Source organism: Apteryx rowi, unplaced genomic scaffold (assembly GCF_003343035.1).
Source record: "Apteryx rowi isolate R43461 unplaced genomic scaffold, aptRow1 scaffold_0, whole genome shotgun sequence".
Taxonomy (NCBI): Eukaryota; Metazoa; Chordata; class Aves; order Apterygiformes; family Apterygidae; genus Apteryx; species Apteryx rowi.
This window is the reverse complement of record NW_020447195.1, coordinates 47,793-59,746: the sequence shown is the minus strand read 5'-3', so window position 1 is coordinate 59,746 and position 11,954 is coordinate 47,793. Positions and strand designations below refer to the sequence as shown.

Here is an 11,954-nt window from a genome sequence, read left to right as displayed (position 1 = left end):
GCCCGGGCCCTTCCCCGGGCGGCGACGAGCGGTTCCAAGCGGCGCTGGAGTCCCTCGAAGGAGCGTGCGGTGCCACTTGCAGCTGGTGAACTTCCCTCCCTGGCATGTCCGACTCCTGCAAGCGGGAGTACGGTCGTGAAGGGAAGAAAAGTTTTTGTTACTGTTTCTCTCCAGGCTTTCCTATGAATAATTATGTATCGCTGGCTGTAATCCTCTTGAGCTTTGTGGTGATTCTAGCATGATGGCTGTTTTCCCCTATTTATTTTTCTTTTCATCTAATATTTGGAACATGTGGGCAGCAGCTCAGATGCAGTGGAAGTGCTGGACAGCAGGAGAAACACAGCAGGCTTGCTGCCCAGGGGCCATCAGCTTCAGGAAAGCTCTTCCTAGTTGGACTAATGCAGTTTGTAGAGTTGCATTAGGAACTGGACTGAGAAAGAAGTACAAATGTAAAAATAAATAATTCAATAAAAGTTACTTTCAACTGAGATCAGGAGAATGATCTGTTTCACAGTGGAGTTCATGCAGCAGTTTTTGGCCCAAGTGAGAGATGTGAGAACTTCTGAAATTACCCTACAGGCAGGCCAGCTGACAACTTGCTCAACCTAGCTTTTAAAGATGAAGGTGATAGCGAGAAACAAGGTAGTAGTGATGTCTGAGTAATAAACCTTGAAAACAAAGTAATATTCAAAACTTAAAGTTGACTGTTCTTTCTATCTTATGGTTCTGTTAATCTTCAGACTTAACAGTAACCAATTTTTAGGTGGCTTCTTAATGGAAGATGCATAAGTTGCTTTGGGTGGATTGGTGTCTAATGGTATTCTCAGGGACCAGAACTGTGATAGGGTCTCTGAAGTTAATTGGTAGGGAGTGCCAGGGAGAGATGAGATCCAAGTCCTCTGGTATGGGTGGCACCTTGTTTGAGGCCCAACCTTCCATGTGTCAGACTCGTGTGCCAACTTCTGCTACAGTTAGGTGGCAACATTGGACAAATTCATCCTCCTTGGACAAGGAGGTCTGTGATGCTCTTCTCTTCTGCTCAGGAGCCATGTGATTGAATGGCTCACTTGACCTGATCTAATAGAAGGCTTTGAATCCAGATTCATTAATTTGTAGGAGAATATCTTGACCAGTAACTCCATGGACATCCTGACATGGGTCTCCATTTCTTCTTTTGTGTTTCACAAAATACTGACTTTGGAAGAGCAGGGCCTGGAGTCTTGATCTCTCTGAATCTTCTGTCTGTTGCCTTATTTTATTTTTTATCTCCTACTTTGCTTGTTGTCTTTAAAATGTAATGTGCACCTAGGTCAGAGCACACTTATTAGTTGGGTTCCAAATGTGAGTTGCCTGGAGGAGTGTGCACTTCTTTGGTCTTAGTGGGCTTAATCTGGGAAAGGTGCTGAGTCTTGGTAAGATCTAAACAACTCTCTGGATAATTTCCAGCAGAAACTTGGAGGGTGAAGGGACAGCTGTGTAAAGGTGGGGCAACTGTCCATGTTCAAAATGTAGGCCTCAGCTGGATCGCAAAATCAATCAAACATTTTGATACACCATCCAAAGAACCATCTTGCCACAAATAGTGCTTTTTCTGACAGTAATCCTAGCATTTAGGGAGCAGATGCCAATACTATTGGTATAGTAGATGTAGTATTGGTGAGAGGGACTACTTGTTTTCCATGGAATATTTCTAAAGTATATCTAATATCTCAGAACTTTATGGCATAGACCCTTTATATTGCTGCCAGTCTGAATTAGGCTCTATTGTCTTTAATGAGGTCTTCCTTGGGCACATCTCTGATGTTTGCTTTGCATCTACTGTATTACTACTTAGTAATATTAATAGCTCTGTGGAATTTTCATCTTGGGCTCTGCTTTTTTGGTCCTGATGAAATCCAAGCAGCCTCCATTTTTGGGGTATCTTTTCCTTTTCCTTGTGTTCCTAACCCTTGTGTGTTGTAGGCACATGCAGCTGTTGAGCATGAAAGGCTAGATGTTCTAGTTTGGAGGGTCTTCCAGGGCTACTAAGATGATTAAGGGACTGGAGCATCTCTCTTGTGAGGAAAGGCTGAGAGAGCTGGGCCTCTTCAGCCTGGAGAAGAGAAGGCTGAGAGGGGAAGTCTTCTCAATGTGTACAAGTATCTGAAGGGAGGGTGTCAAGAGGATGGAGCCAGACTCTTTCCAGTGGTGCCCAGCAATAGGACGAGAGACAACGGGCACAAACTGAAACACAGACAGTTCCATCTGAACATGAGGAAAAACTTCTTTGCTGTGAGGGTGGCTGAGCACTGGAACAAGTTGCCCAGAGAGGTTGTGGAGTCTCCATCCTTGGAGATATTCAAAAGCCGTCTGGACACAATCCTTGGAAACGTGCTCTAGGTGACCCTGCAGGGGACTTAGATGATCTCCAGAGGTCCCTTCCAACCTCAACCCTTCTGTGATTCTGTCCCTGCCCTGTCCCTTCCCTTATCTGCTTTCTACACAAATAGTGGTTCCTTACCACCCCTGCCCCTCCCCCTCCAAAAAACCCACCTCTGCATTAAGTTCTGAGCTTCTGTATATTCCTTTAAAGTAAGTACAGAATGTGGGTCTATTACTTAGTTAGATAAATCTCTCTTCCACTTTACTGATCCAGGTGTTTGAATACTTTGGCTGCAGTTTCCATCTGAAGTCTTTGGGGACTGGAAATGAAACTTAAATATGTTGATTTTTTTGGGGGGAGGGTTTATAAGTTCATTAGTAACTTCTTTTGTGTGCACCAACTTGTAACATCTTTGTGCTGAGAATCTTTGCTCCTAAATGCTGAAACATCCATCTTCAGTGGTTTGTAAGGTGATAGTTACTAAAATGCCGAAGTTGAAGCGAATCTGGAGGGAATATATTGAAATCCAAATTATTTACCATGCTAAGAAATATTGGAAGTATGCTTGGTTTCATCAAAGATGACAGATATTTTTAACTTCTCATCTATCAGTTGTTCTACCAGTGTTAATATTTACAATTTCTTTCCTGGACCCTCTATCTGTATTTAAAAAAAAAAAAAGAGCTTTTTAAATTTAGCACAGCCTTCAGGAACATAAACTCATCCTGTTTCTGAATTTGAGTATGTAAAATTGCTTGGAAAACTTCAGATTTTTATTTTAACACCCCCCCCACACACACACACACACAACCCCCCATTTAGGTGGTCTGAAATTCTGAGAGTCCTTAGTGATTTTTAACCTCAAGAAAACATGTCTGTGGAATTTAGATAGTCTCCTAAACTTTGTGCAGCTGATGCAATTTGAGCCAAAGTGCTTTTTTGAAGCTGACATGCAAAAGCATGGCAAAATCTGAAGTAAAATTCAGTTGTAGATTATATATGATGTGGAAGTTGCATCTCTATTTCTTCAGTTGCTGTAGCTGTTTAAGTAATTTGATAAATACATTGTCTTCTGAGGGAGTAAGTCCTGCTTCTGCAGACAAAGTATTAGATATCTTTTGTCTAAAGGTTTTTCAAACTGCTATAGGGCTGTCTTTGTGTTGAATCTGTGAAAACAATGTTGTACAAACATAATTGTGCGGGGAGATTTACCAGCATTTTTTTAACCTAATAACCTATGTCCAGTTTTACAAAGCTGAAGTGTAGATGGCTTTAGATATAGTAAAAGCCTAACAAACAGTAACAATTTTCAATTCAAAGGGTAGTTAAACTGGAGCATAAGATGAAAAATAACTTCTGGCCCTTGCAAGTAAACATTTACTGCTAAATGTAGGAGGTGACTAAATCAATAGCTTAGGAAATTCCATCTCAGGAATTTTACATCTGAGGTATCTACTTGTGTTTTAATACTCCTTGTGTATTGATAAGATTAACAGAAGATTTCTTATACGGCATGATCAAAGGCAGTCTTAAATATTAATAAGATACAGATGTGGGCATTAAACTTGCATATGAAGGTTAGGCAGGAGGCTGTGTATATGTGGCACCAGAGGTTTTGGTGACCCCTGTTTTGCTGCCAGACCTCTCTTATGAATGGCATGTTATCCTGTATCTGTTACAAATGCTTTCTTTCAAAAGTTGGGAAGGATCTGGTGGAAGAGCTTTGCATCTTCACTTAGTGCCACTGGGAGTTGCATGAGGGCAGGTAGGTGGTCACATCCTTTGCACTAGAAGAATGCAGCATTTTCACATGCATCAGAAATCAGGTGTTCTTGTCTTCCCTGATTACTTATGCCTTCTACATGAGAAAGCCCCTATCTAGGGGCTACCTATAATTGTACTGTGCAATCCCTCCATGCTTCTGGGAATGCTGTTCTAGTGTAAAGGCAGAGTTAGTGTGCTTGCAGTTACTGGTGCACTAATAAACTTCTGCCATTAGCTGTTAGCTGCCACTTCAGCTGAAGTGTGGTGATGGAAAGTATGTGCAGCTTAATCAGCTGAGATGGTTTTATTTAAACCAGCACTCCTCAAATGGTGTGTTATGCACTTCCCTAATGGACTGCTCAGTGTCCAGTAAGAGGGATGGAGACTGCCTTTGCTACTCCTCAAGAAAGAGGGAAGGGCTGAGCTGGGGGGGCAGGGAGAGGAAGGGGGGTGCTGGTCTTGGGGTAAGAGACAGTGCTGCAGGCCTGAGAGGGGAAGGAGACAGTGGGAGTAAGAAGTGCTAAGAGGGAGTTTTGCAGAGTGAATTGTAGTTTACTTCTGCCCCTCTGCCTTCCACTGCAAACCCAAGGTGGAGATGAAGGCAGTGTTCAGGTGGAGCAGAAGGAGGGGAAGGTGAAGAGGAGGCCCTATGGGTTTAAGGGTATGAAGAAGGGCAAAAGAGCAGGAGGGAAACATATCCAAAGAAGTTAACTGGTGACTGGAGCCATTGCTAAGGCTGATGCTTGTAGCTGAGGTTTTAAGTCATCTTCACTTGCCTTTTTTTTTTTTTATTATTTATGTAACTTTTCTGTGTCCCAGGAGCTGGTGTCCTGGAATTGTTGTTTTCCTCTAAGCCTGAGGATGACTGCAATGGCATGCATATCCCCCCCTGCCACTGCCCCCAGAGGAGAAGAAACATCTAAAAGATGTAGAGGATATGCTTCCTGCAGGCTGTGACTGCTCTGATTAACTTGAGCACATGTGACTTCTGCCTCAAACCAGGAAGGAGACAGTTTGGAAAACCAACTTTTGAGGAGGAAGGGCAGCAGCAAGAAGGGAGTAGTCAGGCTTTTTACATAGCTTTTTGGTGTAAATCAGCACTGAGGGGGTTAGCTAAATAGGCAAATCTGTTTAAATGATGGTTTGTCCTTAGGAAAGAATACCTCCAGGCCTGGCTTCTTGTTTGGTTTTGGGCCAAGAAATGTTTAAGGGAGGTATTCTAAACATTCCTTGTATAACTGCCTCCTGAAATGTGCCAGCTAAGTGTAGTTGGCAAGCAGTACTCAGCATGCTGTTCATGACAGCTTGAGCTGATCTAAGTTGGGGCTGTTGAATACTCTTGCCTTCTTTCCTGTGCCAACCCTGTTTTCCTTGTTTTTATTGTTTATGTGGTCAGCTGGCTCAGATAAGTGATCTGAAGACTGACAGTGTTGGTGTGGGAGGAGAGAAAAGACAGGTAGTACAGTCCCCATTCTGATTACTTAGGCTGCTGTGGTACCACTAGCTTGAGCAGTGGTTTTAATGTTACTCTGAGCTGGTACAAATGCTGGCTATTGCCAGAAGGGATGTTCCTACCACCCCTTCTGGACATGTGTTCTCATTGCTCCTTTGTGCTCCTCTGGCACAGGTCTTCATCTAACCTAGATTAGATCAGATCCCGTTCCAGCTAAAAACTATCCCAGCAGACAGAACTTTTGTGCTGCCTTAGTGTTTCCTGACCTTTTGATATACAGATTAAAACTGGTGGCACATGGCACATCTCCTTGCACTGCCCAATGCTGCCCCGTGTGGCTGGACAGCAGTCCTGTGTCAAGCTGCTGGGCTCATTGCACAGCATGCTGCCTCCTGGTTGCCCAGTGCTGCTTGCTCTGGCCAGGCTCTGGAGCTTGCTGCTGAAAAGCAGCTCGGTGTTGTGTGTGCTGATGCTGCAGCACGATCCCATGGCTCTTATGGCAGAAAGGCGTACCCTGCCATAGTGTCGGGAAAACACTGGTCTAGAGCGACTGTGGAACCATACCTTAACTTTTGCTCTTTCTAACCCACATCCTACTTCCTTAGGTTGTGATTTCACAACAATGTGAAAAACTGTAAAAGCTAATGCTGCAAAAAGCCTGATTAATTTATGGTCGGCTTAGCTCCCTGAACTGACTCCTTCTGTGGTGAGGAGAATACATCCAGCTGCAGTTGTGCTGTGGAATTTGGAAGGGTGGCTCTGTGCTTCTATCTAGTTCTGCCAGAACTAATCTGGGAATTTTTATCGTGGATCTTCAGGACAAATCTAGGTTAGGGAGTGGCTGTCTGTGCATTGACATCAGCTGACCTAAAGGAGCAGTAACCCCTGCCTGCAGAGATGGCAGCATTTGAATCTCTTTGCCTTATTTCAGCTGCAGCCAGTGCATGTCACTTCAGCCTTTTCCTCGAAACGGGATCTTGTACCAGGAGTTCTACTGGTTGTAGATAAGCTTCCTCTCATATGCTGATAAAACCAGAATGGTATTACAGCTGTGTTAATTTTGGCAAATTATTTAGAATAAGTTATTGTAGGAGTCCTTTATGTCTCCACTGAGTTAGAGATATGCAGATGTATCATACAGCAAAAAGGTCAGATTATTGTGTGGACCAACCCTGTTCAACTCGTAAATTTTAGAGATTTTAAATGCTTTAGGGTGTACACAAATGTCTCAAGTTTGGTAGCAATAGGTAAATTCATAGTAAAACTTTTAAAACTGAGATTCAAAAGAATTCTCCTCCTGGCAGAGATACTGGATTTAAGTTAGTGATGTAAGGATTAACTGAGATTTGGTGGATTGCTTCAGGACAGCTGTACTTTTCTGTATCAGTCAGTCAAACTTTTCAACCATAATTTTTGTTGAGTAGTACATGTGGTTGCACTTTATGAAGGTAAAGAGACTGAATTTTGCTTTCCAATGTGACGTAAGCTTTCAGGAAAGTCTTATGGTATGCATTTCTAACTACTGTTGAGCTGAAGCAATGACTCCGACTTTTTTGTTCCCTTTCTATGTGAATGAAATACTTGTAGAACTGTCTATTCAGGCAAAGATGTTTTGTAAGAGCATCTTCCTGCAGGGGTAGGGTGAAGTGAAGTCATTTCTCCTGGATTTTTTAAGTGTCTCAAACAGGTTGCTACTCCATGTATTCAGCTTTTCAATTGAAACTTACTATAATCTTTGTTTAAAAATACAAGCTCACAGCTATATTTATATTAAGGTTGAATGACTGCTGTTTGAGTCTTTCAGCTCTTCAAGGGTGTGATACATTTGTGTGCCTCTTAAACTTACGAGGGGCTATACCATGGCACCCGGCTTCAGCTTTAACTTAATGTCATAGACATTTCTACTAATTATGTTTGTTTTTGTCTTTTTTCTTTTAAATTCCTTGCATCCCAGGTATTGTTTGGTTTGTAGCATAGAGACACTATGTACTCGGAGTGGAGATCCTTGCATCTTGTCATTCAAAATGATCAGGGTAATACAAGTGTACTTCACAGCTATCCTGAAAATGTGGGGAGAGAAGTGGCAAATGCAGTGGTACGTCCTCTTGGGCAAGCCTTAATTACATCATCAGTTGGAAGCGAAAGTTTACTCAAAACAGACAAAGAAGTAAGTGCGTTTCCTTAGAACATTGTTTTCTTCACACTATAGTGGCCACTCAGTGATTTGCTCTGGAGTCTTTTTTTAAAAATTCTTTCTCTTTAATGGTCTGACTTCCTGAAGTGTACTGTATTAGGTTAGTAATCCATGTAAGTAATAGTGGACTTTATGACCAAATAGTAAGTGATGTGTGGTGTTTATCTGAGCTCCTATATAAGCAAGTTCAGCCTAAAGTTTTAAAGAAATAAATCCAAGGAATTTAGTGGTTAACACATGAAAGTCTTTCTAGAGTGAACTCATCATTGTTAAAGCAACAGTATGTGTGCTTTTCAAAAAAAATCTCTGTATAGTAACACCATATATGTGTAATTATTGTCCTGGATTTAAAACTTTCCTATTAATAACACTGTTGGCTGTTACCCAGTTCTTGCATGCTGTGAATTGTCTGACTACAGTTTAGACTAAAGAGATTCAGGGCTTAGAGTAGTTTATTTGCAGTCTTCGTAAAGCCTTGATACTGCATAAAAACACTGAAGTCATTAACTCATGTATACATCAAATAGAATTGGTTCTAATGCAATAAAATAATAGTAAAAATAGTTATGTGGTAAAAGCAATGTGTGCTAACCATTGTTCACCCACTAAAATATATGTCTAATGGCCTTGCTTTGTGTTTTGTTTAGGTAAAATGGACTATGGAGGTGGTTTGTTATGGACTGACCCTCCCTCTGGATGGCGATACTGTGAAATACTGTGTCGATGTATATACGGATTGGATTATGGCTCTTGTATTACCTAAGGACTCCATTCCTTTACCAGTTATTAAGGAACCAAACCTTTATGTTCAAAACATTCTCAAACATCTCCAAAATCTCTTCGTACCAAGGTGAGTATCGGGTCAGTAGTGCTAGTGGCAGGAAAGAGGCTCAGGAATTTGACGCTGTAGTCAGCAGGTAACCCCTGTCAGAGGCCTCACTGAACCATGGAGACTCTTGATTAAAATAAGAGTGCAGTTGTTGCAAAGCACAATTAAGTTTGAAGTTGAGAGGTAGGTGTCCTCTCCAAACATGCTTTGTAGTTTTCAGTAGCAAGTTTGGCTGTTGCGTTTAGATAACTAGTTAAAGATCATTCATAGGCTTGAATGTTTGCTGTTCTGAGAACTTTGAGAACCATCTCCATTAGATGACTGGGGTCAGGGAGGGAGATGGTAGCATCACTGTGTGCTTGGTACTGGTTAAAGCTGAGAACTAAAAGCACATGGCCATGCTCTGTTTGCTTAAGAATTGACTGCGTTTCTGATGTGATCTTGCAGTAAGGTGGCTTACTTCTCCATGCCTGCAGCTTGATGCCTGTTAAATAGGCATAATTACGCTGACCAAGTGCCGTTGATAGCTTTCAAAGAAATCCAGAGAAGTGCTTGCTTGACACCTTGATGTTAAACTAAACATCAATGGATGACAGTTTTTAAGATACACATGCTTCTAGATCTTGGGCAAGAAGTTGTGTTGTCAGTGCTCTCCAGTAACATCATACTTGATTTATAATTTGACAAGCTTACCTGCTGCTGTGGAGCATGCAGATACTGGATAAGGAAAAGGAGACTGCCCTCTGAAACACTACTTAAATATTACCAATGTGAAATCACTTCAAATCAATGTTTGGTTCAGATCTATAAGAACCAGATCATTTGCCTTGAAGAAGCCTTAATTTTGTATCACTAGGTGACCTTCAAAATGCTCCGCTGCACTTGAATTGCTTAACGTTGCTTGAAGGCAGTGTTAATGAAGAACTTTGAATAGTAATTCATGCAAATTCAGACTAGGTGGTCACTGCTGTTTATTCATGTTTAAAAGTTTACCCCCTAACCTATATGTGCTCTTGAACTTGTAGTGAAAGAGGCATTTTAATTTCCATTAAAGGATGGTCAGGGGAACTAGCAGAGGACACAAATTAGAGAAAGGCATGCTTCTGGATTAGACTTCTGCAGAAGGCTGCCTCTGACTGTCAGTTGCAAGAAGAATTGGTCACTTGGGTTTGAGAAGTCAAGGAAATGCAGGTGAACCTAGTCATTCACTTCCTGGTGCACTGGTCATCAGACTATGCCTGATTAGTGCCTTGACTCGGCTTGGGTGGCCCCCTGAGGCTTGTCATGGAACTTTCACTGTAAGAGTAAAGTCAGAATTAAACATCCACTAAAGCCTGCTATGAGAACAAAACACAAACCTGTGGCCATGGAGAGCAGGAAGAATAGAGATACCTCCATGCTTCTGTATTTCTACTTCTAGCTTCAAGCCACAGCAATGAGAATGCATTTAGGGCTGAATCTCAAAGGTATCTATACGGTTAATACTCAAGCATCTGAAGAGATTTGTATCTTTATGGACCTTACCTTTTAAAGACGATCCTGTTTTCTGGCTTTTTGTTATGCTGCTGATTCTTGTATCTAAGGTTAAGTTCTCTGTATGGTATGACAACTCTTAAGTCATTGTCTGAAATTAATCTGCAATAAATGAGTATGAAGACCTGGAAAACAGTGGTATCCAAATTTTTTTTTTCCAGCTAAAACAAAAGTTAGAGGGAATGGAAAAACATTTGAGTCTCAATTGAAGTAGTCTTAAGGGCCTCTTATTGCGCACGTGTCAGTCTTTGGGCTTGTTTTCACACACATAATTATCAGTCTTGCACAGACAAGGTGTTGATGCACAATGAGACTGAGCCTGAATTCTTTTAGACATTGATTGCAGGCACCAGCTACTACGCTTGTTTTAAACACAAGATCATTTAACTACAGATATTGAATATTTTACAATGCAATAATGTTATCAAGAGGCCACTGGTGATGGATACTTGTCAATATAAAGCTGTAGTGCAGAGAAGTCTTAAAAGAAACATTACGTGGAACTTCTACTTCAGCTAATGTTAAAGCGGAGCCCCAATTAAAGACAGTATTTTCATATTTTAGTTTGTCAGAAACATGGGCTACTGATAAATGTGTAAACTGCTAAAGAAACCTTTCTGCAGAATGATTGGCCTGCTAGGTCTAATACAGAGCTTAACACATTCAGAATCAAGTCTACTGTCTAGAAACCTTTACAACTTGGGCACACTAGAGAAGTAACTCTTCACTAGTGCATTAAATAATTCTCACTGTGATCCCTTGACTTCTTCCATGTCAGAGGCCATGTTAGTAGGCAGTTAAGTAGTCCTGTTTCTTGAACATTGTTGGCAGAAGCTAGTATTCTACCTTTCTTTCCCAACTTCATTTATTGAATTTGATGTAGGATGGTAGACTGAGCATGATGGCTTTTGAATGAAATAATTAACATCCAGGCACAGGAAAGGGTGGAAAATCATGATACCTCAAAAAAGTGTAACAGTCTCCTACTGTTCTTCCAAAAGCCCCTGATACTTGCCTGAGACACTTGTTTGTTTGTTTTTCATGGCTGTTGCTAGCCATACTTGATGTTCAAGTCTCTACTTCCTTTTCAAGAAAAATTTAGTGCAAATTTCTCATCCATGCACCTGTGTTCAGCATTCACTCCAGCAAGAGGAAAATGGACTATAGTTGAAAATTAAATGCAGAACTGATCTGTGTGCACCTTCCTTGAGAAAAAGGAAATGCTCATTTTCTTATGCACCTACGGAAGGAAAAGGGGGCAGAAATACTTTTGGGATTTACATAACTGATGTGGGTTTCTGGTGGTAGAATCCCATAGAATACTTGCATGGGAGCTCTTGCAACAACCTCCATCTAGGCATCTCTTGGAAAAGTGTCTCCTGTTAGTGTGTGAAAATGCCAAGCATTTATTAGAAGGCTATTTCATGTAGGGGTTTGTGATTGAAATAGCTTCCTTCCTCATCCTGCTTTCCTAGAAATGATATAACTGTTAGTTTCTCATCCTTTAAGAGTGGTGGTCCAAGGTTGCAGTGAGAGTTTCAAAACCTAAGGATGTATAATTGAAGGGTTTCAAATAGGGTCAAAAAGTCTCAAATGAGCAGTTCAAACTCTAATGTCTGAAGAACATGTATTCACCAAATAAATTGCTCTATAACTGACTGTAGTTTGAATGCTCAACGAAAGCAACAGTTCATAGGCCCAGTCCTTGAAAAAGGTGTGTTGCTGAAAAACAAGAACACTGAAAAAGAGTGAGTCAAATTTCCTTTTCTTCTGTCTAGCTGATTGACTAGAGGGAGGGTGCCTGTATCCTTCCCTCTAG

The 11,954-nt window shown here is 41.3% G+C and overlaps 1 protein-coding gene across 2 annotated transcripts in view; it reads left to right on the top strand.

The window, feature by feature from the left end:
* Positions 1 to 623: 623 nt before the first annotated feature.
* RALGAPB (Ral GTPase activating protein non-catalytic beta subunit) overlaps positions 624 to 11,954 on the top strand; it is a 56,478-nt gene continuing 45,147 nt past the window's right edge. For both annotated transcript variants that reach the window (XM_026089231.1, XM_026089158.1), the window contains exons 1-3: positions 624 to 642; positions 7,534 to 7,746; positions 8,421 to 8,623. In XM_026089231.1, the coding sequence (XP_025945016.1) occupies positions 7,564 to 7,746; positions 8,421 to 8,623 (386 nt within the window). In that variant the 5' untranslated portion in view covers positions 624 to 642; positions 7,534 to 7,563. The remainder of the gene's footprint in view (positions 643 to 7,533; positions 7,747 to 8,420; positions 8,624 to 11,954) is intronic.